Consider the following 26,225-nt stretch of genomic DNA (forward strand, 5'->3'; position numbering starts at 1 on the left):
TTAATTGCTGCATCTAGTTGTTTTTGTGTTGACCTGTCCTTGCCTCTGTTACATAGGACAGGGTTCTCAAGGTCTGAGCAGTTTTTACTAAATGGTACTCTTGCTAAATGTTAAAGTATGGCACAATATTTTGCAGACGCAGCTGTAACTGGATGAGCTTGACAAATACCCAATTGGATAGGCTTAGCAACGGCAAAGAAGAAATCAACATGTAATTAACCAAATAGCGGATATAAGTAATGGCTAAGCCTGCCTTCGAGTAGAGAGAGCTGTGTGTGTGTGACCGTTTTTACTTGCTGCAAGTGCGGAAATAAAACTACCGAATGACAACCATGTCTTGTTTTTGAATTGAACACCCCAGGCAGCGAATTCATTGTGTTCGGTTCCACTGCCTTTGCCACCCAAGTACCTGTAATAGCTGGACTTGGTGTGTCCATGACCTGAGGGTTTAGCATTCTCCTCTGGCATTGGCTAGTCCAGTGCTTGAGGCCCAGTGACCACTCATTTGATCCCTGTCTCTGCTTTTTGCTACAGAGTCATCTAAGCTGTCTTTAAAAAACATTTTCTTACTTTGCAATAATTCCAAACTTGTGAAAAAGTGTGTGAATAATACAGACAACTTAATATATACCTTTAATCCATTGTTAACATTTTCCCCATTTGTTTTATTTTTCTCTCTGTATACACTTTATTATGTATTCTTCGGAGTCATTTGGGAGTAGCAGCTTCAGAGAAAATTATTTAAAAGGACAAATCAGAGAGGGAAATATCTGGAAATAACTTTCATGTTCTTTTCCTTGCTTTCCTCCAACTCTTCCTTCTTTCAAGTTAAGCTTCTCCATTTCCTTGAACTCTTCCTTCTATTGAACTGTCTTTGAGTCCTTTTTCTTCTTCTTGGTTCTTGGCTTCTAATTCCATTTCCAGTCATTGGTTGTCTTAGAAAAGTGTGTCTAGAACATCAGAGGGTCCAGGTGGTTGGTCTGATGGTTGGTCTGACCAGATGAGAGTGAGGGCCTGTTCCTTCCTATAATAAATAAACCGGAGCTATGCCCCATTTGCTCTTTCGTCCATGTATTCAGTCAGTCAGTCAGCACAGTCTTATTGAAGGTTTCTACTTGCAAGGCAGCTCTGCCCAGGAGGAGACTTGGCAGAGAGCTTGCTGACATCACACCAGCTTTGCTAGGAGCTGTGATACTATGCTGCCTTCAAGGAGTTTATACTTTGATGGGGAGATGAATTATATATTTTTAAGAAGAGCCAATTAAAAGAAACTTAGGACAGACTATCACACTCTTCTATCTAGATATTATATATCTAGAACTTAAGACAGCTTAACTTGTCTCAGCATTAACATATTATGTTCATAAGTTCATTTTTAAATAATTCACATCTTTTTTATTCTGCTTTTAGTTGGACTTTTGATCCAAAATCAGGAACTTATAATTAAAACAGGATAAAAATGATGTTACTTAGCAGTATGGTAGTAAAATTCTGTGAATTATTTAAAATTTATAATTCTCACTCAGATATCATCTTTGAGAGCATGAACTGTATGATTTCATGTATCTAATACCTGATACAGTGCCTATAATATGGTGTTCCTTGGTGTTTATGAGTGAAAATTAAACTTTAGTTTACTAAATTTAATTCATCCATTTAGTACATTATCTTAAAATTATAGTGCATTCTCTGGTATCCTTCCCAGTTTATTTTTTTTCTGCAGAGTTGATTAGCTTGTTTTTTTCTATCTTAATCCCAATTCCTGATAAAAATGTGAAAGTGAGCAGGGTAAAGGCAAGTACTTGGTGTGAAGCTGTTAAATAGTTATGAATCCATTTATTTTGATAGAACTGTCCCTCTGCATCTTGCATATAGGGCTGGGAGAACACTTCCTTTCTGACATGCACACAGGTTGTATATATTACATTTTTTTCTGATCTGCCAAAGCTGCAAACAGGGCTGATACAGGGAACTCACGAGAGTGCCTGTTGCTTGCCACCAACAGCTCTCCTGTGAGGGCCAGTTCCTTCCAATAAAAAATAAATCAGCCGTGGCTGGTGTGGCTCAGTGGATTGAGTGCCAGCCTATGAACAGAAAGGTCACTGGTTCGATTCCCAGTCAGGGCACATGCCTGGGTTGTGGGCCAGGTCCCCAGTTGGGGGTGTGCGAGAGGCAACTGATCAGTGTATGTCTTGCACATCGATGCTGCTGTCCCTCTCTTTCTCCTTCTCTCCTCTCTCTAAAAATAAATAAATATATATTTTTAAAAATCATAGTTTACTTTCAGCAAAGATGATACATTACAAATGAGGTCAAGATCATAAATGTATATATAAAGTTATATGTTTGGAAGCAATTTAGGAATATAATATTACAACTACTTTAGATTTAAAACTTAAAATAGCATTGAAGTATGTTATCAATGTAGGAAATTAAAAAGGCAAAATTAGAAAAACCATAACATTTAAGAAATAACTTTTTTTTAGAAGAGTTGTAAAAAGTATAAAATCACATTGGAAACACATTGAGTAGTGATGTATTCTAACTTCACTTAGAAAGGACTAAATATACTAAATATAATATTTTTTCAGGAGAACTTTAAAGTTATGTGTAATATAAAAGGATGATCAGGCGGTGTTTCCTTAAATTAATATTTGAATATTCCCTTCATGAATTTGAACTTAAATTGTTCAAATTATTAAAAATAGTATATGATCATTTTTGCAATTTGAAGAAACATAGAAAAGCACAAAGAATATAAAAATAACCCAAGCCCTACAGATAATATGAAGGCTCATAGTTTTGATTGAGGATGTCTTTGTAATAAGTCTTAAGTATAGACTATTTAGGGGAAGATTATCTAGTTTGTAAATTCAGAAGTACCTCAATAAATAGAATAATTATATCATTTGCTGGTGCTTTCCCTTTGGCCTTTTTCAGCCTTTTAGATCTTACCTTCTGAAGGAACAAGATAAGAATGGTGAAAGGATGTTGAATTCCTTTCCTTTGATTGTATTAGCACTGGTGACAGGCCTGGGTTGAAACTGAATGTAAGAGGCACACGGTGGGTACCTGTTAATTTCTGGGCTGTTCTTGCTCTCTCAGTGGCAGCTGCAACAGCCTCCTCTTCCTCTAATCAGTGGCCATGAGAATGGCTAGTTGAAGGAATTGCCCATTGGGCAGAATTTGGTCTGGTGAGCAGTTTTCTTTAGAAAGACAAGCTGATCATATGGTCAATAATAGAAAGCAATAGATTTCCTAGAAATCTGGTGGTGGTGTACACTGGAGTCTTATGTTCATAACTCCAGTGGACACCATTCAGACTGCATATTATATAAATGGTGCCTGTCAGAGCATAACAGCTTGCCTATCTCTAGTTATTCTTTTTCTCCCCTTAAAGAGAGATTTTTAACTTTGATGAAAAAGCTTGAGGGATATTGTCTTTTTGTTAATTTTTGAATTTTTACTTCATTTATTTTTTTCTTTTCAAAGTGGGCTGGCTTTTCTTTTTTCTAATTTTTTAATTTTATTTTTTGGTTTTTCAATTATAGTTGTCCCATTTTCTCCCCATTGCTCCCCCCAACCCTGGGCTGGCTTTTCATTGTGCAGAAACAGCATATTGTTTTGAATTTACCAGGGAAATTAAATTTGAATTGATTTTGTTAATTAGGATTTCAGTAAGAGAAAAAATATAAACAAAGATGGCTGTAAGCTTTTCATTTAAAAATAGTTCTTCGTCATGACTAAAAATTAGAGCAATATAAAACAAAAATGCAGTATTCCCTCACTTATTGTGGGTATTACGTTCTAGACCCCCCTGCGAAGTAGGAACCTTACATTTATTCACACTCTTTAAACCTACATAACTTTAACAACATACATATACAGTACCGCAAAATCCCGCGATATAGTGAAAAATCTGCAATAATTAATTAAGTATAATATTTTTAAAAATCCCGCGATACAGTGAGGCCTTGATAAGTGAACCATGATATAGAGAGGGACTACTGTAAAATGACAAATAACCCAATTCACAATGGCCAAAGAACCTGAATAGACATTTCTCCAAAGAAGATACACAAATGGCCAATAAGTACCAAAATAGAAGCTCAGTATCATTAGGCAGTAGACCAATGCAAGTCAAAACCACAGTGAGATACCATTGCATCACTAAGATGAACAGTAACAAGTGTTGGCCAAGATATGGAGAAATCGGAACTCTCCTACATTACTGGTGGGAATGTAGAATCACACAGCCACTTTGGAAAATGGTCTGGCAGGTTTTCAAAATGTCAGACATAGTTACCATTTGACTCAGCAATTCTACTCCTAGGTATATACCCAAGAGAAATGAAATCTATGTCCATATAAGAAATCATATATGAATGTTAATAGTAGCATTATTCATAGTAGCCCAAAAGTAGAACTAACTCATATATTAATCAACTAATGAAAAGATAAACAAAATGTGTTATAGCTATGTTGTAGAATATTATTTGGCAATAAAGTAAATGAAGTACTGATCCATGCAACAACACAAATGAATCTTGAAAACATTATGCTAAGTGAAAAAGCCAGTTATAGGCAAATATATAGATACAAAAGTAGATTATGGTTGCCTAGGACTATGGGGAGTGACTGTTAATGGATGAATGCAGGGTTTTTTGGGGTGATAAAATATCTTAAAAATTGTGGTAATAGTTGCACACTGCTATAAATATGAAACATTAAAACCAGTGATTGTATACTTTAAGTGGGCAAATTTATTGTCAGTGAACTATATCTCAAAGTTTTTTAGAAACTTAAAAAAATTAGAGCTGTAGAAACAGAGGGAAATAGTGACATTTGCCACTGCACCAGTACCTGTAATTGAAATTACGACATGTTGTTTTCTTTAGTATCAATCAACCAAGGAAAACTCTGACTCCAAAAAACCTCCGCTGCCTTGCGGCATACCTCCTCAGGGGAAAGGCTAAGGGAGTAAACCCCGACAGAAAATCCGGAGCCGGAGTCCCTAAGGCGGTTTGACGTTGTAGTCAACACCGGCAACTCCTGCGGCGCACCTGAAGCCAAGCTGTATTGACTCCGTCTTTCCCTTGGACCCTTCAGCTGCGAAGAGAGGGGGGGGGTCTGCTGCATGGGCAACAGCAGACCCTCCATATCACCCTGCCCAGGCTCTGTAGCTTCAGCTTCACTGGAGAGGACACTCCAGTGTCATCGCAAGATGTCGATTCAACATGGGAGGAGACAGATACGATGTCACTCCCGAGTCGGACCGCACAACCATTCTCCGCGGTGCAGATAGACTCTTAAGAAGCTACACCATCGTCTCTCGAGACGGACGGCTGCCGACGACGAATCAACCAAGTAGTGTTTTTACTAGCTAAAAATACATTTCTTTTAACATCTCAGTATAGCATCTTGGTTATGCTCAGGAGTGGAACAGACAGATCATTCTATTTACATTTTTAATAACTGCACTTATTTTTGCAGTACAGATTCTAAAACAGAAGCAATATAAAAGATGTTTAGCATGCGCTTTTCAAGGATATATGTACCCTAGTGTAGTGTTCTATATATTAAAAACTTTGACTTCTGGCCAAGATTGAGGCATAGACACGCCGCGTCTCCCTCCACAACTAAGAAGGGATACAACTACCTCAAAACTAAAGACAACCAGAAGTTCCAGAAAATCAAGCTGCACGGAAGTCCAACAAACAAAGATATAAAGAGGAAATACTCATCCAGACAGGTTGGAGGGACAGAGCCAGGACGGAAAAGATGCAGTGTGGTGGTGGTGGCAGCAGTGGTGACAGCAGCAGCAGTGCCAGCAGTGGCAGGCTGGTAGAAAATGCAGTCAAACATTTTTAAAAGTCCAGAGGGACACCTGGGGAGCACTCCCAGCACCAGACCAGACCGCACAGTTCATGGTTCCGACACCGGGGACAATAAAGACTCATTGCTTCTGACTGCAAACCAGTGGGGGTTGGGGCAGAGGCAGAAACTGCCAGTCTCTCTGCAGAGTCCACTTATTTAAAGGGCCCCACAGTCCTAGAGCGTCTGCCGACCCATCCACTTGGAACAACAGCCAGAGCAGTAGCTAGAGAGGCTCCAGTCTCATATGGAAGTGGGAGAGGTGCCTGGAAGAGGGGCAAGTGCTGAGCAAGTGGCATTGTTCTCTCTCAGACCCCTTCCCCCACACAATGCCACAACGTGGTGAAACAGGTCACCCTGTATTGATGAATACCTAAGGCTCTGCCCCTTACACTGTAACAGGAGTGACAGCTCTATCTAAGACACAGAGGCAAACAAACACAGGAGCCTGTCAAGATGAGGAGACAGAGAAGTATAGCCCAAAAGAGGGAATGGATCAAGGTTCCAGTGGGAGAACTAAGCGGCGAGGAGATAGCCAACCTAATAGACCCAGAATTCCAAACACTGGTGATAAAGATGCTCACAGGCTTGATAGATATGCTTAAGCATGGCAAACGCATAAGGGAAGAAGTGAAGGCTATGCTAAATGAAACAAAGGAAAATCCACATAAAACCAATGGTGAAGGGAAAGAAACCGGGGTTCAAATCAATGATTTGGAACATAAGGAAGAAAAAAGTAGTCAACCAGTACAAAATGAGGAAAGAAGAATTGAAAGAAATGAGGAGAGGCTTAGGAACCTCTGGGAGAACTTTTAAACGTGCCAACATCCTAATCATATGGGGTGCCAGAAGGAGAAGAGGAAGAGCAAAAAATCGAAAGCTATGTGAAAAAATAATTAAGGAAAACTTCCCAAATTTTGTGAAGGAAATAGACATACAAATCCAGGAAGCACAGAGAGTCCCAAAGAAACTAGACCCAAAGAGGACCACACCAAAACACGTCATAATTAAAATGCCAAAGTTTCAAGATAAAGAGAGAATCTTAAAGCAGCAAGAGAAAAGAGGAGAGTTACCTACAAAGGGCTGCCTATAAGACTATCAGCCGATTTCTCAAAAGAAACTTTGCAGGCAAGAAGGGACTGTCAAGCAGTATTCAAAGTGATGAAAATCAAGGACCTACAGCCAAGACTACTCTATCCAGCAAAGCTATCATTTAGAATGGAAGGGCAGATGAAGTGCTTTCCAGACAAGGTAAAGCTAAAAGAGTTCATCATCACCAAGCCATTGTTATATGAAATATTAAAGGAACTTATTTAAGAAAAAAATCAACACTATGAACATTAATATGACAAAAAACTCACATCAACAATAGAATCTAAAAAATGAAAACAAAAACAAACTAAGCAAACAGCCAGAATAGGAAAAGAATCATAGGTGTGGGGATCATTTGCAGGGTTATCAGCTGGGAGGAGGAAGGAGGAGAAATGGGGAAATGGTGCAGGGACTAAGAAGCATAAAAATTGGTAGGCACAAAATAGATAGGGGGAAGTTAAGAATAATATAGGAAAGGATGAAGCCAAAGAAGTTATATGCATGGCCCATGGACATGAACTAAGTGAGGTGGGATTGCTGGAGGGAAAGAGGGTACTGGGCAGAAGGGAGCAAAGGGGAAAAAATTGGAACAACATAATCAATAAAATATACTTTACAAGAAAAAAAAAATTTATTGAAGGAAATAAGAGAAGACCTGAATAAATGTGTATGGATGTGAAAATGTAATATTTTAAAGAAAACAGTTATCTGCAAAGTTTGCTAAAAATGTAATGAAGTTCCATTAAAACCATGGCAAGACTTTTTTTGTAATTTTATAATAACGTATTCTAAAAGTCATAACTAAGCCCTGGCTGGTATGGCTCAGTGGATTGAGCGCCAGCCTGTGAACCAAAAGGTTGCCGGTTCGATTCCCAGTCAGGGCACATGCCTGGGTTGTGGGCCAGGTCCCCAGGTTGGGGGGGTGTGAGAGGCAACTGATCAATGTTTCTCTCACATTGATGTTTCTCTCACTTCCTTCCCCTCTCTCTAAAAATAAATAAATAAAAACTAAAAAGAAAAATAAAACAAAAACAAGATACACACCCTTTAATTCAAGAATTTATCCTCAGGAAGTAATCAGGCGAAAATGCATAAAGGGGCTTATTACAGTAGTATTTGCAGTCACAAAACATTGGGAGCAGCCTACATGCTCCAAATGAGGAATGGGTAACAAATTATGATACTTCCTTCAGTAGAGTGTTGTGTATACAGTAACTACAATAAAGCAACTGTTTATTGAGAAGAAAAGATTCAGGATAAATTAAGGTTATAATGAAGGAAACCAGAATATGTCACTTCCCACATACACCTCTTTGACATACATATTATTATGAGCTGAAGGCAATTAAGAAGCAGTAAAAGGTAGAAAACGCTCTCCCTTTTCTGCTTAAAGGCAGGAAATAAATTCTCTTACTGGAGACAAACACTTATCAGCCCATAGAATCTGTATACAAACCTTATTAAAGTAATCCTTATCTTTCTAGTAATGTCTTCACCATTTACTACCCCTGGCCCAACTCCTTGTCTTGCCAATTATTCACAAACTTATTGTTTCTTTGTTTAAAAGGTGTAAAAGCTTCCTGCTTTGTTCAGTTCTTTGGGTCTTCATTCTCTTGTGAAGGCTCCCGTGTACCTGTTAAAATTCAATAAAATTTATATGCTTTTTTCTTGTTAATCTGTGTTAATTTCTTTTCAAATCCAGCCAGGGACCCTAAGAGGGTCAAGGAAAACTTTTTTCTCCTCTACTATAATATTGCATTTTAATAAAATATAAAAACATATATAGATTTACTTGGGAAAAGTTTTGTAAGGATGTATACAAGATACAATGCTATCTTTGGGTGGAGAGCTGTGGGGGGTGATTTCAGCTAATTTTTTTTTTTTTTTTTGTATGTACTAGATTAAAAGAAAAATAAATTTATTTTATTGGGGCTGTATTTGAGGAACGTTCACCATGTAACTGAGTAGATTTCTGTTACTTGGTTTTCCAAATTGCTAAGAAATGGAAGTGAGATGTACTAAATAGTTGAGGGCTTGTGTTGTGTATTTAAATGTATGTGGACTTTTCCTGTAAGACAAAAACATAAAAACCTCACTCTGCCTTTTTTTCAACAGGCCTTTTTGCACAGATATGGCAACAAGCAGCCGTCACTTGTCATCACTTGATAGAAAACAGGCCTCTGAACATCACCGGTCATCTACCATGAGCAGGTCAGAAAGGGCGTAGGACCGTTCCTGGGGGGGCCAGTGTAATCCTTTGGTGAACTGTAATGCTAATGTTAGAACAGGGCTCTGTGTTTTATAGATTGGTGGGAAGGGGAGAGGCCCAGGCAGGTGGAGTGCCCATTTTACATATTAGGGAAGGAGGCTAAGGGACTCAGTGAGTAGGTGTCATTGTTATATGAAAGCAGAAACAAACTAAATTCAACTTTTAGGGCACAGCTCCTTTTGCATCTTTTTCTATCTTAAAGTTTTTTAACCATTAATTAAAAAAAAATATAACCACATTGCCAAGTATCAAGGAAAATGGAGGAAAGGAGAAACATATACTGTAATTATGACCACTTTAACACAGACTGTTAGACTTTTGGTGTATTTCAGTTCCAGTCTTTTTCCCAAGCATGTGTTTCTTGAGATGGTTATAACTGTAGAGTTTTTAGTAAATCTTGTATCATGATTATTATTTTTTACTTATGTTCTTCTTCTAATCTTGGCTTAAACATTCATATAAAAATTTTTCAGTAGGAAATTCAGAAAATATAGAAAAATCACAGGATAAAATATGTATTACTATCTTCATAACTATTTTTTTGGTGTATATATTTTTTCTTTCATATAGAGAAAGATTAGTTTTTTTTTTTGCTTAATTTGGATCATATTAAATGTACTGTGTAGTAACCTGCCTTTAAAAAAAATTTTTTTTTAAACAATTTATTTATTTATTTATTTATTTTTAGAGAGAGGGGAAAGGAGAAAGAGAGGGAGAGAAACATCACTGTGAGATTGCCTCTCACTCGCGCCCCAACTAGGGACCTGATGTGCAACCTAGTCATGTGCCCTGACTGGGAATTGAACCAGTGACACTTGGTTCACAGGCCGACGCTCATTTCACTGAACCACAGCATCCTGCCTTTTAAAACTTACTAAATCATGAGATATTTTTCATTCCATTAGTATTTTCTATAATATCACATTTAATTGCTAAGAACTGTTCCTCTCCTGCCTATTGTGGAATTAACCAGTTGTTTCTTTTTAAATTATAGGTTATTATTCCTTTACCAGTTATTAAGGCAACTCTGTGAAAGCTATTTTTTAGTACCATGATAAAGTGCTTTTCATCTGTCCTACAGGTTTATTAAGCTTTAAATTATACAGTAGATCTTTAGCATTTTTAATTTTGCATTTGAAACTTTAGCTATTTGTGTGTTGATAATATTCATGGACTTGGCAGTTTGTTGATATAAGAAAGGGGTGCAATAATAAGAGGATTGAGGAATGGAGATGAACTTGAAAATAACTTCTAAGGATCTTAAAGCATTTATTTTCCAAATTACTGTTTTATTCCATATGTCCCTGTTCATGGAAATCTGAGCTTTCTTCAGAAATACGTGTCCCTCTTTCAGAGTTACCCTCTAACTTATCTGACAGTTCCCTAGGTAACTACTACATCAACACTTGTAATGTGAAGTTTGAAAGCTGTAATAAAATAGGTAAAAAATTATTGAAAGCATTAATAAATAAAGAGAGCTGTGAGCTGGATATGTAGACTGGAATTCTTCAGCATATATGTAGTTTTTGAAGTCATGAACTGCAAATGCTATTTCCAAGAGAGAGCGAAACATGAGAAGTGAATGGAGGAAGGAACCTTTGAGATCGCAGTCACTGAAGGGGTGGCTGAGGGAATGACAGTTCCAGGTACAGAGATGTGTGTGAGAGGAAGGCTCCGTGAGATGGTGGTTGCAGGATGGGCAGGGGGTTGGAGAGGGGGTGAATTCTGGAAATTATCAGTAGAGCCAGGTGTTGCAGAGGCCTGCATGCATAGAGGTTGAAAAGTACCCCTTGCATTTGCAGTTAGATATCAGAGACCTTTAGTTTGGGGGTTTTCAAGCAAGTTGGGGCAGGAGCCAGGCAGTGGGCTGAAGAGGAATAGGAGGTGGGGAAGTAAGGAAAGTAGATGTCAACTCCTTTTTTGAAGCTCTTGCCTATGAAGAAAAGGAATGGGATAAGTTGTGTGTTAAGAGAGAAAACAACAGTAAGGAAAGTTACCTGTTTTTTTTTCCCTGGTTTAACATTAAATAGAAATAAGTAAGATTTGTGTGTGTTTCTGAGTTGAACAGGGATCAGAGAAGAAGAGATTGAAGATATATAAAGGAAGGTCCAGTCAAGATGGCAGCATAGGTCAAATGCTATGCTCGCATTTTCCCCCAACTAGATCAGAATTACAACTAAATTATAGAGCAACCACCCTTGAGAACCACCTGAAGGCTAACAGAACAGACTCATATAATTAAGGATATAACAAAGAAGCCAAGTTGAGACTGGTAGGAGGAGAGGCTGCAAAAACAAGCTGCTTCCATCCCAAGATGTGGCAGTTAAGAGTCAGCAGGGATATCTTGGCAGTGGAGGGTCTCCCTGAGGAGTGAGGGGCTTCAGACCCACATTGGGCTCCCCAGCCTGGACCACCAGTGCTGGGAAGAAGAGTCCCCATCACATCTTTCTGTGAAAATTAGCAGGGATCCTGTTCATCCTGTTAAGGGGAAAGGTTGCTGGAGTCCCAGGCATTCCTCTTAAAGGGCCTGTGCATGGACTTGCTTGCTGAGAGACTCGCTCATTCTGAGCTCCAGCACTGGGGCAGCAGCTCAAAAAGCACCAAGGACTGACAGGCAGCTTTCTCCCAGAGAGAGGTGCTGGAAAATAGCCAAAACAATCTTAAGAAAGAAGAACAAAGTTGGAGTTATCATGCTGCATGATACCAAACTATATACTACAAGGCTATAGTAGTCAAAACAGCATAGTATTGGCATTAAAACAGACATATAGATCAATAGAACAAAATGGAGAATCCAGAAATAAACCCATGCCTATATGGTCAATCTCTGACAAAGGAGGGAAGAATATACAATGGGGTAAAGACAGTCTCTTCAATAAATGCTGTTGGGAAAACTGGACAAGTTCATGCAACAACAAAAAAAAATGACTACTTGCCTACACCATATACACGAATATACTCAAAATGGATTAAATACTTAAATGTAAGACCTGAAACCACAAAACTCCTAGAAGAAAACATAGGCAGTAAACTCTCTGACGTCGCTCTTAGTAATATATATATTTTTTGGATGTCTCCTCAGGCAAGGGAAACAGAAGGGAAAATAAACAAATGGGACTACATCAAACTAAAAAATTTTTACACAACAAAGGAAACCATCAACAAATGGAAAAGACAACCACTGAATGGGAGAAAATATTCACCAGTGATACATCCAATAGGGGTTAATATCCAAAATATATAAGGAACTCAAACTTAACACCAAAAAGACAAATTAAAAAATTCAATTAAAAAATAGGCAGATGACCTGAATAGACACTTCTCCAAAGAGGACATACAGATGGCTGACATGAAAAGATGCTCAATGTGCTAATCATCAGAGAGATGCAAATTAAAACCACAGTGAGATATCACCTCACATCTGACAGAATGACTATCAGTAAATCAACAAAAAGTGTCGGTGAGGAGGTGGTGGGAATGCAGACTGGTACAGCTACTGGGGAAAACTGTGAAAGTTCCTCAAAAAATTAAAAATAGAACTATCAGCACTTCTGGGTATTTATCCAAAGAAATCCAAAACACTAATTCTAAAAGATATATGCACCCCTGTGTTCACTGCAGCATTGTTTGCAATAGTCAAGATAGGGAAGCTGTCCATCCATAGACAACGGGATAAAGAAATGGGACATATATGCATGCAGTGGAGTATTACTTGGCCGTGAAAGAAGTCTTACCATTTTTGACAACATGGGTAGACCTAGAGGGTGTTATGCTAAGTGAAATAAGCCAGACACGAAAGACAAGTACCATATGATTTTGCTTATATGTGAAATCTAAAAAACAAAATTAACAAACAGACCAGAAACAGACTCAAATACTGAGAACACACTGATGATTGCCAGATGTAAAAAAGTTGGGGAACTGGATGAAGGGAATAAGAAGTACAAACTGGCAGTTACAAAATAGTCATGAGGTTATAAAACAGCACAGGGAATATAGTCAATAATAATGAAATAACTGTGTATGGTATCAGATGGGTACTAGACTTATCCAGGGAATTGCTTTGAAGTTATATATATGTCTAACCACTATTGTGTTTGTATACCTGAATGTCATAGATAATATTGAATGTCAGCTTCACTTGAAAAATAAACAAACAGAAAGATATATTAGTGAAGAAATGGAGGGAAATGTAAGAAATTATTTAGAGGCATAGTCAAGTATATAGTATTAGCATTTGCAGATTTCATAGCCTTTTTCTTTAAAGATGTTAAATGATTAAAATTCCTACTCTGCCTTTTAATCAACAGGTCTTTTAGTGCATTTATAAAAACAAGGAGTTATAAAAGTATGCTGGAGCATCCTAGAAGGACATCTAAAAAGTGGAACAAATCTTCAGATTTGATCAAGTATGTGGGTAGTTAGGCCGCATAGAACGAAACAGCACCCGACGTAATGTATCACTGCTCCTGTGGCTCGTCACTCCACAGATACCCAGCGCACTTACTCCTCAGCGCAAGGTTGTGAGGCAGTCAGAGGGTGTTTTGTTCACTGGTTAACAAAGAAGAAATACTGGATATCAAATGACATATCCAAGGTGCCACAGCCAGGCAGTAGTTGAATTGCAACTTGATGCTTTGTCTTCTCATTTCCAGGCCAGTATACCTTTCACAAATCCATTTGCCTCCCTGGTTATAATCCCTCTCATTTATATAATTTTAACAGTGTTCTGAAAGCCATGGTTTTCTTTTGTTCTTCAACTTGAAAGAGCCAGGAGAGAGTTTTCCCTTAGAAGTATCCCGATGTCTTAACAACTCTTATCTTTGAGTTTGAGTTTATTGCTAGTGTTTTTACAGATCGCCACAGCACAAAGTTTCAGCCATTTGTAGGCTTTGTGTTCATTACTTCAAATCTGTTGACACATTAGTTGAGGTAGCAGCTGTGTTAAGGTCACTTTTGGAAAAATGAAGAAAGACTTTCCACCTTGGCTCAGAGCTTTCCAATCAGCTCCTTGTTACACACCCCTTCATTATTTGAGAGACACGTTTGGTCTTCAAATATGAATTTTTTTCCATGGGAAATGTAATGACAGAGTTGCCCACTTTAAAATCTGGGAGATACAGTGTATTTTGTCTTCTTTTTAAAAAAGATTTTATTTACTTTCAGAGAGTGGGGATGGGAGGGAGAGAGAGAGGGAAACATCAGTGTGTGAGAGACTCATCATTCAGCTGCCTCTTGCGTGCCCCCACCCGGGGACTGCTCCACAACCCAGGCATGGGCCCCGACTGGGAATCGAACTGGAAATCTTTCAGTTCGCAGGTTGGTGTTCAGTCCACTGAGCCACACCAGCCAGGGCTGTCTTGATCTAGTTGAGAAATTCATTAAAAGCAGGAAGCAGAACAGGGGTCTGGGGTCTCAGGATTAAAGGAATGGAGAGCAAACCTTTTATAGACTTTTTAGTCCTTCACTTACCAAGCTTGGATTGCTAACTCAGCATGGTACTGACCATTGGTAGCTTTAGTTACTGAGTGAAGGTTGGGAAAATCCCAGAGTTATGCAAGGAGTTCTGGTCCCTCAGGAGTCTGAGTTCCAGAGGCTGTTTAATGAGATAAGGTTTTCCAGTGGCTAAATCATTAAGGCTGTGGTCAAATTTTGACTAGGAGCTTGTGAGAGAAGAGAGAACCCTTTCTCTTCCTTTGGTTAGTAAAGAGTAAAGGATAGAGGCAGTTATTGTTTAGTGGGTATAGGGTTTCAATTAGCAGGATCAAAGAGTTCTAGAGATTGGTTTCACAACTATGTAAATATAATTAACACTATTGACCTGTACACTTAACATGGTTAAGCTGGTAAAGTTTATGTTATGTGTATTCTACCACGATTAAAGAAAAATAGAAAAAAGAATGACCAGACATTATTATAGAGTTCCACCTAGCTTTCTTTGACCTTCTTCTTTGTCTTAGAGGGTTGCTAGGTATATTTTCCATGCAGTTAAGACATCTATACCATCCCCTCTTGGAAAGTTCCCTCCTAGTTTAAGAAGGAAAGCAGAGGACTGAGCTCAGAGGAGCTGAGGTAGGTTTTTTTGTATGTATCTCACCTTGCTGTGCCTACATTTTATTCCTTCCCCATCCCTCTTCCTAACTCCTTTGGCATTAGCCTATGGAACTGGTGCTTCATTGCTTATGGTTGTCCAACATCTTCACATGTAGAATAAACCAGGCATGGTTACCACTCTGCCAAATACAAGCTGTTTCAAAATAGGTTAATTTTATTAGAGATTTAGTGGGCAATGCTAAATTATTACCATATCAATGAGGCATTAAAGAGCAGCTCACTATAATTGTACTTATTAACAAATCAGGATAGGTGGAAAAAGCATTAAAGCACAAGTAGTTTAAATGAATTTGACATATCATATTCTGGTTTTGCAGACCAAGTGCTTTTTATGAGAGGTTGATAAAAACCCCAGTCTTTCTGCTAACAGATTACTAACATCGACATGACAGGAGGTACTTTGGCACCGTAGTGGTGGCTCTGCGTCCAAACTCTGCTTTCCTATTTGGGTCTGAAGGACGAGCACATAATTCACATGAGGAGAGACTAGTCACTTTAATCTTTTTAAAAACAATGGTATTTACCTCATTCATTTAGTTCATTATTAGAAGCATTTTTACTTTGTGCTATCTTTTGTGCTCCTCATAACAGCAATGCTAATACTTGTTGAGTAGGTATTGTCATGTCCTCATCTTCTTACAGTTGAGGAAACAGACTTTGGGAGGTTAAGTGACTTGTCTGCCAGTCTCACCATCTAACACAGCCCACAATACATTGTGAATTTATTGGGTTCTTCCTCTCCCTTGGGTCATTAACAAGAAGTTGTACCAGGAGTCTATGTGGCCCGGTTGTCCAGCTATAGGTTCTTCTGAGCCTCTGAACTCCACAGAGCTGAATTGATTGACCTGAGGCATATTGGCCAGGGGCTCTTGAGGATGGGGTAATCTATAGTTCACAGTACAGATGGGATCTTGGATTTGCTTGGAAAAGAACTCTGGGTACTCCCACATATGTTGGGTAAGGTGTCTGAAGAGTAAATTCTAATCCTGCTACCATTCTGTGCCAACAAATCCTGCGTTTAGTTCTTGCTTTGAAAGAACTGTCTCTTTGGCCTAAGTCTAGAGCTAGCTGAGATTTTGGTGAAGGGGTCAGATCTATAGAGATCAAACTCTGAGCCTTATTATTTTTATTTTTAAATTTTCTAATAAGATTAAATTTATTCAGTAAAAGTTTTGATTATAAGTATTGAACAGTATAAAAAGTATAAAACAGATTTGTAGATTTCTAATATATTAATACAAAGTACATGACTACATACAGTACACCCTCCAGGCAAAGACAGGTGGAAGGGGAAGAAGATTGTGGTTGAGGCCTAGTAATAAGTAAGTAAATAAATAAATAAATACAGAAGCAGAGATGATCTATATTATAGTATATTCTACCACTAATACTATAGCCAAAATGTGCCCCCCAAAAAGCAACCCATTTCAAAGTAACTCAGGAGGAGGAAGATGATGGCTGAGACTTGTAATATACCTTAAAGGCTGTGGGAGAGCCACCCCAACTCACTGTGTAGTCTTTACATATGGTGACCTATAGTTTGTTCCAAAAGAAATATAAAATTTTAAGTTTCGATTAAGAACCATAAAACTACAGTTAAAAAGCGGGTCATTCCTTTATTGTTACTTATACTGTCGAATTTTTAAAATCCAGCTTTAAAAATAAGCACTGAGTCATTTTATTATAAGGTAGGCAAATGATCCTTTTTATGAAAAGTAGGAATTGGTAATATTTTTCATGAACTTTTAGAAAAGAGGCAATGAGAGTACTTTGGTTTGGGTTCAAGTAGCAGGCTTTTAATAAAGATTTTAGAAGTGAAGGGCATCACGTTCAGGATTTATCATCTAACATCTCCATGTACAGAAAGCCTGACTAAAAGAAGCCAAACCCAAACCAGCCCACTCAGCATTACTTTCTTTTTTGAATTTTACTTTAGTGAAAAAAACCCCAAACCACTCTACACAGATGAAACCTTCACACAGGTCAGCTGAAACAACCCAGAGCTAAACCTGAGTTATGTAGATTTTCTGGGAAGTCGCCAGTCATGTAACACAAACAGAAGTCAGTCATTTACAAACTCGGCAAGGCCTCTTAAGAGATGTGCCCCAAGAAGCGTTAACCTTTGTTATTCTTATGCCATCCTGAAGGCATGCACATTTTATTTTTCAGATGATTCAACATTTTTAATAGAGTGTGTTCTGTATCATGTGGTAAAGCTTTGTACTTTCATATAAGACTGCTTATCCTAAAGACTTGGCATTTCCCCAACGGGAGCTTTGATTCTGCTTTAGAATTTTTATATAAATTTAAATCTTCATCGAATATCACTGTGAGGGAGGTGACACAGGATACAACACATACAGTCCAGTTACCTTTTTGTATACTTAGAAATTACTCCTTCAAGGTATTTGCAGAGGGCTAGTCTGTCCTGCTTAATATTCAGTAGTATAGGTTTGAATCATCAGTACCTTGGCAAGACCTTAATATTTCAAAATTATTAACTACCTCTAGGGGCAAGTCCAGGTTACTGAGTTATGACAAATTTATTATCATGAAGGAAACCAAGTGCAGTCAGCCACCTTTAAAAATGCCCCATCCACTGCTTCTCAATATAGAAAGACTAAAAACTATATCGTTTATCATGCACAAATCCATCTCATGTCTCTGAAGTTCCCCTAGTTTCATTCATTAGAAAGGGATTTAAAAGAAAAAGACTTAAGAGCACTTTACAGCAGCATTCAGCTTTCCTGTGAAATATTCAGCATCTTAAATGTTATGTATATGTTTTTTTTTTCTTTTAGTAAGCTAGAAATAGGCCTTTTAGTTTGTGGAACTTGTAAAAGTGAAGGAAAAATAACCTATTCAGAACTATTGTAGAAGTTGTCTTTTGGCAGAATAGCAGGTATCTGAGTTAAAAATAGGACTGCCATTTTGTTGCTTTTTTTTTTCTTTTTCTTCCTAAAATGTAAATCGCTTTTGTTCCCCTTCCACATAAACCTCAGTCAGCACTCCTGAGAGGAGATGGGCAGAGGCTCCGGCCCCTGCTCCTCCAGCTTCTCAGCAGCTGCCTTATTGCTGGAGCAAGGCTTAATAGATGTGTGTCAATGAGGATGTCCCCAAAACGGCCTTTGTAGATAATTCCACAACATTTTCTATCTTTTCCATTATGTGAGAGCTAAAAAAGAAAAAACTGGTGTTCTGTTAGAGCCCGAAGCCATCTCTGTGTCTGAGCTGTCATCTGCCCGGTTACTATAACACGGAGATTGAACTGGGGAGGCACATGAGGGAGGAGGTACTCTGAGCATCAGAAATGTGACATTTTAATTCCCTTCTGCAGTTTGCTGATCTGGTTGCTTTTTATCCTGTTTCCAGATAGAGGTTTCACTTTCTTTGGTTTTAGTGCGGTCTTTAGACTGGGTCCTGCCCTTGCATCTACCACGATTCCAGTTTTTCTTGGATCCTGCTGGCAATTTCTTCCATCTTTTCACAAGGAGGACACAGGCATTGCAGATGTCTCCTGAATGAGTCTCATTGCAACCCGAGACAGCTGTGGAAGTCCTTTTTGTAGTGTTTACTGCCAATGAATAGGGAACTGGAGGACTTAGCTCTGCAAATACAGCAGCCTTCTATACTTCGGTACATTTTTGGCTTGTGAAAACCAAACAGCTTTTCTTCTGGGCAGTAGTCTTCCAAAAAACAGTTGTTCCATGTGTAATAACATTCCCAAGGTGCGGAGTGCATGTCAGGCCAACCCCCCACCCCCTCTAATCACTCCTTCCTCCTCAATGGCCTTGTCTAGAAAGTCAGCCTTATTATTTTTAGACTATCTTGGAGAATGTAACTTAGATGCATGGAGAAATGGGCTTTGACACACCCCTGAATGAAACTGAGGCCCCGCTTTGCAGGCTTCCCTTGTGAGGATGGTGATGGAAATGGGGTAGAGCCTGCCCTGCTGCGCTTATTCTGTCATGGAGCACATAGGCCACAGTGAGCCCTCTTTCCCTGTGGGAAGGGGCTGGACCACTCATGCCCAGTTTTTCTTTCCAGTAAACCGATCAGATAACTACTCTCCCGGGAAGGAATGAAAAGAGAGGAGAGTCCAGGAGTGTTAATCTGCTAAATTTCCCTTTGGTAAACCTGAGAAGCGGGAAGAAGTGCTCTTCCCTCACAGTCGTTAACCTTCTAACTCATCTGTAAGTTTTGTAGGTAGCGACTATAACACTTTCAACTTACATCCATGTTTACAATGCTCACCTAACCTTAGTTGAAAAATGGATTACTATCGAGCCTTTGTTTCATGGAGGTGGATTTAAAATACGTTCATATCAGAGATACTTTTGTATAATTCTAAAATGTTAATAGTGGTTCAATTGGATGTGCAATTATTTTAAATAATTGATTTTATCAAGTAAAGGAGGCTACTGAAAATTTAGGGAATAATTTAGAAGAACTTGGAAGTATTACATTATCATGTATTGGTTTTGTAGAGTTCTATTCATTTTAATACAAATCATTAAAAAAACCCTCTTTCTTTTAATCAACAGGGCTTGTGAGTCAGATATGGTAAAAGTAGGTCATCAGATTATAAGCAAAGTGCAGAGAAACTTTGCCAGGTCAGAAAATATGTGTGTATTTTGTTCTTATCAGGTGAGTCTGGGCAGTTTGACATTCCTGGAGAATTATACTAATGCCTCAGTATAAGTAGTGCTTATAATTTATTTCCATGAGCTTACTTGGTTTTTATAACTATCTTGTAATATAGTAACAGCAGGCTTGACTATCCCCACCTTATAGGTAAGGAAACAAATTTAGAGAGGTAATGTGGTTGTTCAAGGTTACAGAGCTGGGAAATAGTGCCGATAGGACTTTTTTCATGTTTTTCTTTAAAACATTACTTTTGTGTGTAATATTAATGTAAATCAGTTTTTCATAATAAAAGTAACATGAAAAAATCTTAAATAATTTGGGAAGAGGAGAAAAAAGCCACCAATTATCTCAACCCAACATAAGTCAGTATAAATTGTGAGTTCTCAGAGGGTAAAAACCAAACCTCCAGGTCAATAATTGAAAGTAGTATTGGGAGTTTCAGATCTGGTTACTTAAGATCACAATTTGAGTGGAATCAATATAGAAAATCTTTGATTGTGCCTCTTGGGGCAAAGGGGCTCCTGGGCTCCGGAATAAAGCAGGAACTTTCTCTGGATGCACTTAGCAAAGAATCTAAAATCCCTATTTCTGTCTGCTCCCTTGATTCATAATAGCCTTCCTCTTCCCTCTCTCTAAGTTGGACTGGGTAGGGGAGGTGAAACAAGATTAAGAGATCAGCAGGAAGTAACACTGACCAAATTTGGTGAGACTGAGGGGAGGTATCAGGCAACCTTCCTGTGAAAAACCTTCCTGAGAGGCTTGTGAACTCCTAGCCTTCTTGTTTGGCCTCTTTAGTCACTGGGAACTTAAGGGCAAAGCAGTTCCAGGTTAGTTAGGGCTCTCCAGAGGACCGGGGCTGAAAGGGTATAGAGACAAGGAGATTTATCTTGGCACTTGGCTCAGGTGATCATGGAAGCCTAGGAGTTCCGGGATCTGCTGTCTGTGAGCTGCAGAACCAGGAAAGCCCATGGTGCAGTTCGTCTCAGCCTGAGGGCTCGAGAACCAGGAGCACGACAGAGCACATGAAGTCACTTGTTCTTTGCTTTTTGTTTGAGGCAGGCTCTCCATGGACTGGACAGTGCCCAGCCACATAGGGGACAGCCATCTGCTGTTCTCAGTTCACCAGTTCAACAGCTAATCTGTTCTAGAAACACCCTCCCAGACACATCCCAGAATGGTGTGTTACCAGCTGTGTGGACATCCCTTAGCCCAGTCAAGTCGACATGTAAAATGAACCACCACAAATTTTTAGCTCTTGAGCTAACTGTCCACCTGGCTTGTCTTATTTCTGCACTGCCCTGGAGGAGAAGTGCCTTGAAGCCCCAGGCATGAAGGATTCTCTGTTTTCACTCAGATCGGCTTTACCTAATCACCCACTCAGCCATCCACTCGCTCAGCAATATTTATTCAGTGTGTACTATGTCCTAGGTACCACTGAAGGCACTGGTGGCACAGCAGTGACTAAAACAACCTCTTTGCATTTATGTCCTAGGGAGGGAAGGCAGACAAAGACAAACCTGTGCACAAATACTGCGCGGGATACTTTGGATGGTGATAAGTGGTACGGAGTAAAGAACAGTAAGACGGCGAGGTCGGTGAGGCAGTCCTGAGCTGGCGCTCCCTGAGCTAAGGTCTGAGTAACAGGAAGGTGCCAGACATTGGGAGCTTGTGGGTCATTCCCAGTAGAACCTTCAAAGCCCATTTCTGTTAGATGAGTAACTAGTGAGATTTTGTTTTCATGCTTGAAGGAATGAATTTGGAGAAGTTGGAGGCGTGGAAATAAAACTTGAACTACTTTTAAATAAATCATTGCTCATTTACATATTGACATATTTTTGAAATATTTTCCTATTAAAAATTGTTACAAAAACATTTTAGAGATGGCTCTAGTTTTAAAGAGTGAAATTTCTATCAATCAAATAATTAACATAATTTTCAAAAGGGGGTAAAATCATGACTTTTGTAGAGATGTAGAAATGAACACATTTTAAAGACAATTTATTAATCAATGAGGGAACTTAGGCAGTTGTTATAACAGATTCAAAGGAGAAATGAAAACAACACAACTTTATATGGAATAAGAGTGTTGAAATGAATATGCAAATTTATGAACAACTAGCTTCTTCTACCCTGGAGGGAAGTCACTTGAATCTTTCCTGGCCAGGACTGAATTACATGTCTATGGACAATAATTATTTTCCATTGCTGTCATTTACTTATAATTCACAGAGTTGTAAGATAGCTCCCATAAAATCAAAAGCAAGTAACCTGGAGGGGTCTCCTCTTGACAATTCAGTTTTCACTAAAGCACATTTTCCCTTTATATAATCAAACTAAAACAAAATAGCTTCTGTTCCTGCCCATGAATAAGCGTCGTTCTATACTTGTGGTCTCTGGGGTGATAGAGGGGTGGGATAGGGAATAACTAACTTATTCATTGTCCACTGTGAGCATTATTTGTCATTTATTCCATCTTCACTGTAGCCCCCCATGAAGCAGGTAGTGGCGTTCCCATTTTACAGGAAAGGAAGTCAGCTCTTGGAGTTTCAAGACACTATTAATAAATGGCAGTTAGAATTACAACCTATCTGTTTGTCTCCAAAGTATGTTACACATGCGCGCGTACACACACATACACACTCCCTGTGACAAATTGCTAATAGTAAATGCTATAGAAATTCTATATATTTTTTTCTTGATCTTCAGGTCAGCATCAACCAAGTTGGATCTCAAGAGTGGCCTGGAAGAATGTGAAGTGGCATTGAAATTATTTCTAAGTAACAAATTTACAGATGCCTTAGAATTGCTTCAACCATGGTAATTAACTTTATTTCTTTTAGGTAAAATATATTTTTTCAGATGTGTTTGATGACTGTCTTTTATGTCATTCTTGTTAGTCAATTTATCTGTATTTCCACATGAATATTTGGTTGAGACCCCTTATTGTTGGTTAGTTTTAATATTCAGTTAAGAAATCTGTCTTTTCAACTGTAACCAGTAGAAAATCTGTGATTCTTTCTCATATTTTAATTTCTGTATATGTTTAAATAGTGTCATTTTTGTGGTTTTGTAGAACTCCGTTTTGCTTTCTTCAGTGAAATATTTTTAGGGATGTTCCTCTTAAGTTTAAATATAATTGAGAAAAATTTCCTTTGAAATGGGTATGGGAAAAACTAGAATATGGTAATCTCAAATTCTAAAAAATGTAATAAAATATTATTGGGACTCCTTGTTTATGTGATAACAAGTTAATAACTTAATTTCAATTAATAGTGCTTGTTAATTTTTAAAATGTGGCAGCAAAACCTGTGCTCAGCCTTCTTACTAGGCCTCACTTTGACCACCGTCCCCAGACCTACACTGTGACTATAACTTGACAGGAATACCTACTCTTACATTGTGCCTTCAAACACAGTTACCTACTTATATGAAGCTTAGATCTCATGTAGTAATTTTCTAGAAGGTCAGCTGGGCACAAAGTGGGAATCTCATTCCTTTGAGCCATCAATAGGGTGATGTGATTCTGGTCCTTAACTTTGAATCTTAGAAATTAATTTACCTACTGAGGGGCTGCTATGGTGATTCTATTAAGATTTAGAAGACCTTGATCACTTAGCGTTTCAGAGGTTAGGAATATATGTTAAATAGATGGGGAAGCCCATAGACTAAGGAAATTGTCGTGTTGTCTCCAGCGTTTCTCGCAACCTCTACCTTGTCCGTCTCCTGCCTTCTCCCCCAGAGACTTCTCCATCCTCTGTCTCTCCGTCTCTCCGTCTCTCCATCTCCGTCTCTCCATCTCCGTCTCTCCGTCTCCCCGTCTCCACCTCCCTCTGCCTTCCTCTCTTTCTCTGTCTCTCCTCTCTCAGTCTGCCTTCCTGTCTCCATCGGTTTTAGTCAAACACGTCTCCTTTTCTTTGCCACTAACACCCATCTGGGCAGAATATGGAATAAAAAATGAATGGTTTTTATTGTAGTCAGTGGAATTATATATTCTCTGATCTTTAGAAATGTTTCATTCTTAAAACATACATTTTTCTTACTTGAATACTTTCCTTCCTCGTGAAGGAACTTTTGGTTTAATTATGAGGTTTAAAACAGCAATTACTGATTAACTTTGGGCTCTCATTCCTTTTGATCCCTTTGAACAACCAGTGCCCTCACTGTTCAGGAGAAACTGCAAATTACCAAAGGTTGTTCATACTTTTTCCATGGGGGAGAAAGAATAAAGTGGCTTGCACTTGTTTTTGCATGGTGGCAGGCTTTTGTGATTATATTTGAATTACAAATGAAATTGTGCATTGATATTTTATTTTTTAAAATATTTTATTAATTTATTTTTAGAGAGGGGAAAGGAAGAAGAGAGGGAACCATCCATTGGCTGCCTCTCACACACCCCTTATAGCGGTGGGGGTGGGGTTGTGCCTTGACTGGGAATTGAACCGGTGACTTTGGTTGACAGGCTGGCACTAAATCCACTGAGCCACACTAACCAGGGCTGTGATATTTAAAATCTTATAAATAAGTAATTAACATTATTTAAGAAGTTTTGAGAAAAGTGATGGTGAGGTTTTTGTACTGCCTGGGAATCTAGGATCTCTGTTGTACATTAGGACTAATTGACCTCCTTAAAAATCTAAGTGGCTATTTAAAATGTACTTATGTCAGGGCCCTTTGCTACTGACCTAACTTAATTGTAAAAATCTTGCTTCCTCTTGACCTCTGGCTGGGGGAGAAGAGGGTATGATTTTAAATGAACGTTTATATTTCAAAAATCATCAGAATCTGTCTGTCACAAAATATATTTCCAGTGGCTTTTATTTTAGCACTTATAGTTGAGCTAAAGACAGCACACTGCCCCCTTGTTCAGCTGAGAAAAAATGGTTTGCTTTGCAACGTTTTCTAGAAGTGAATCCACAGGCTGCCCCCTTGTGCTGAAACAGGGAAAAGCATCTTGTCTCATTCTCTTCCAACCTGGAATATTGTGTGCTGCCTGTGTGGGTTTAAATGGGGAAGGTACTTGTTACTTGAGTGTTTTAGGACCTGTCTTCACAGTTTGTATTATTCCAGTGACTATGGTAAAGGAGTAAATATTAATATTATCCTTGTGAAAGTCAAACCATGCATTTACTGGAATTTCTCATGATTACGATCAGACAAGACCTGAATGCTTTTCAGTTGACTTGAAATGTGCTAATTCCCTGTGTTGCCCCCAGGGCTAAGGACAGCATGTACCATGCCTTGGGCTACAGTACCATTGTGGTATTGCAGGCCATCATGACCTTCGAGCAACAGGACATCCAAAATGGCATTTCTGCCATGAGGGACGCCTTACAAACCTGCCAAAAGTATGAACTGAGTAATTAAACACTTGCGATATGACTGTAAACCTTTATGTATGTGTGATAAAATGAATGCAGTTTGCCCGACTAAGAACTCCGTTTGAAGTTGGCCACAGTTATAGAAAAGCACTCGAACTTCAAAGCTTTCTTGGCCTCACGTAGTTTTATGTAAGAGATAAAAATTTCCTGTTAGGAATTACAGTATAATTCTTGTTTGGCCAAACACTTGACATCTATTCCTTCTACTTTTCCTTTTGGTAACTTGGACTACAGAGAAGGGCTGAGGGATATTTCGCTGGGGTAATAAATAGCAAGCCTCTCAAGGGTCTGCCTGGAGTGGATGAGTTTAGGTACCGCACCCCAAGCCAGGCTAAGCCGGGCACATTCCTCTTTCTGTGGGAAATGCTGCAAATGTAGAAAGGAATGATTTATTTGTTTCAAAAGAATGTAGTTGAACTCTTTGGTTGGTGAACATGAGATAGATTTTCAGCCTTATTTTAATCTTTGTGTGTGTAGGAAGACTTGAGCAAAAGCTGTTAGCTGTGGTGAATTTTAACATTGTGGAGTTATATACTCATGTAATTATGTTGCGAGCCCACAAATGAAGAGAAAACGTTCAACTGTTGAACTCTGAAGTTCATTCTTTACCTGTGGTGAATCTTACCCCAGAAATAATTATTTCAGCCATAGAAATCAGAGAAAGTACTTGGCAGGGTTGATGTTCACTGATTTGGGTGGGTTTGTCCACTCACATGTTCAGTAAGCAGAGCGCCCAGGGCATGCCTGCCCAGTGCTGGGGGGTGGGGATGCAGGGCTAGAAGGGGTGCTCTGTCCTTTAGACTCGAGTGTTGAGCTCTCCCTTGGTGACTCTTTGGTGTGATTATGACTGA

At 38.7% G+C, this 26,225-nt stretch overlaps 1 protein-coding gene and 1 pseudogene across 1 annotated transcript in view; one reads left to right on the forward strand and one right to left on the reverse strand.

Annotated features, from left to right (window-relative positions):
- TTC39B (tetratricopeptide repeat domain 39B) overlaps positions 1 to 26,225 on the forward strand; it is a 130,104-nt gene that overhangs the window by 58,647 nt on the left and 45,232 nt on the right. The window contains exons 3-5 of the mRNA XM_090274091.1: positions 9,082 to 9,177; positions 22,703 to 22,813; positions 25,210 to 25,341. Of these exons, the coding sequence (XP_090130217.1) occupies positions 9,082 to 9,177; positions 22,703 to 22,813; positions 25,210 to 25,341 (339 nt within the window). The remainder of the gene's footprint in view (positions 1 to 9,081; positions 9,178 to 22,702; positions 22,814 to 25,209; positions 25,342 to 26,225) is intronic.
- LOC150012957 (SIN3-HDAC complex-associated factor pseudogene) lies at positions 18,352 to 19,090 on the reverse strand (annotated as a pseudogene).

Source organism: Furipterus horrens, unplaced genomic scaffold (genome assembly GCF_987537825.1).
Source record: "Furipterus horrens unplaced genomic scaffold, mFurHor1.1.pri manual_scaffold_4, whole genome shotgun sequence".
Lineage (NCBI taxonomy): Eukaryota > Metazoa > Chordata > Mammalia > Chiroptera > Furipteridae > Furipterus > Furipterus horrens.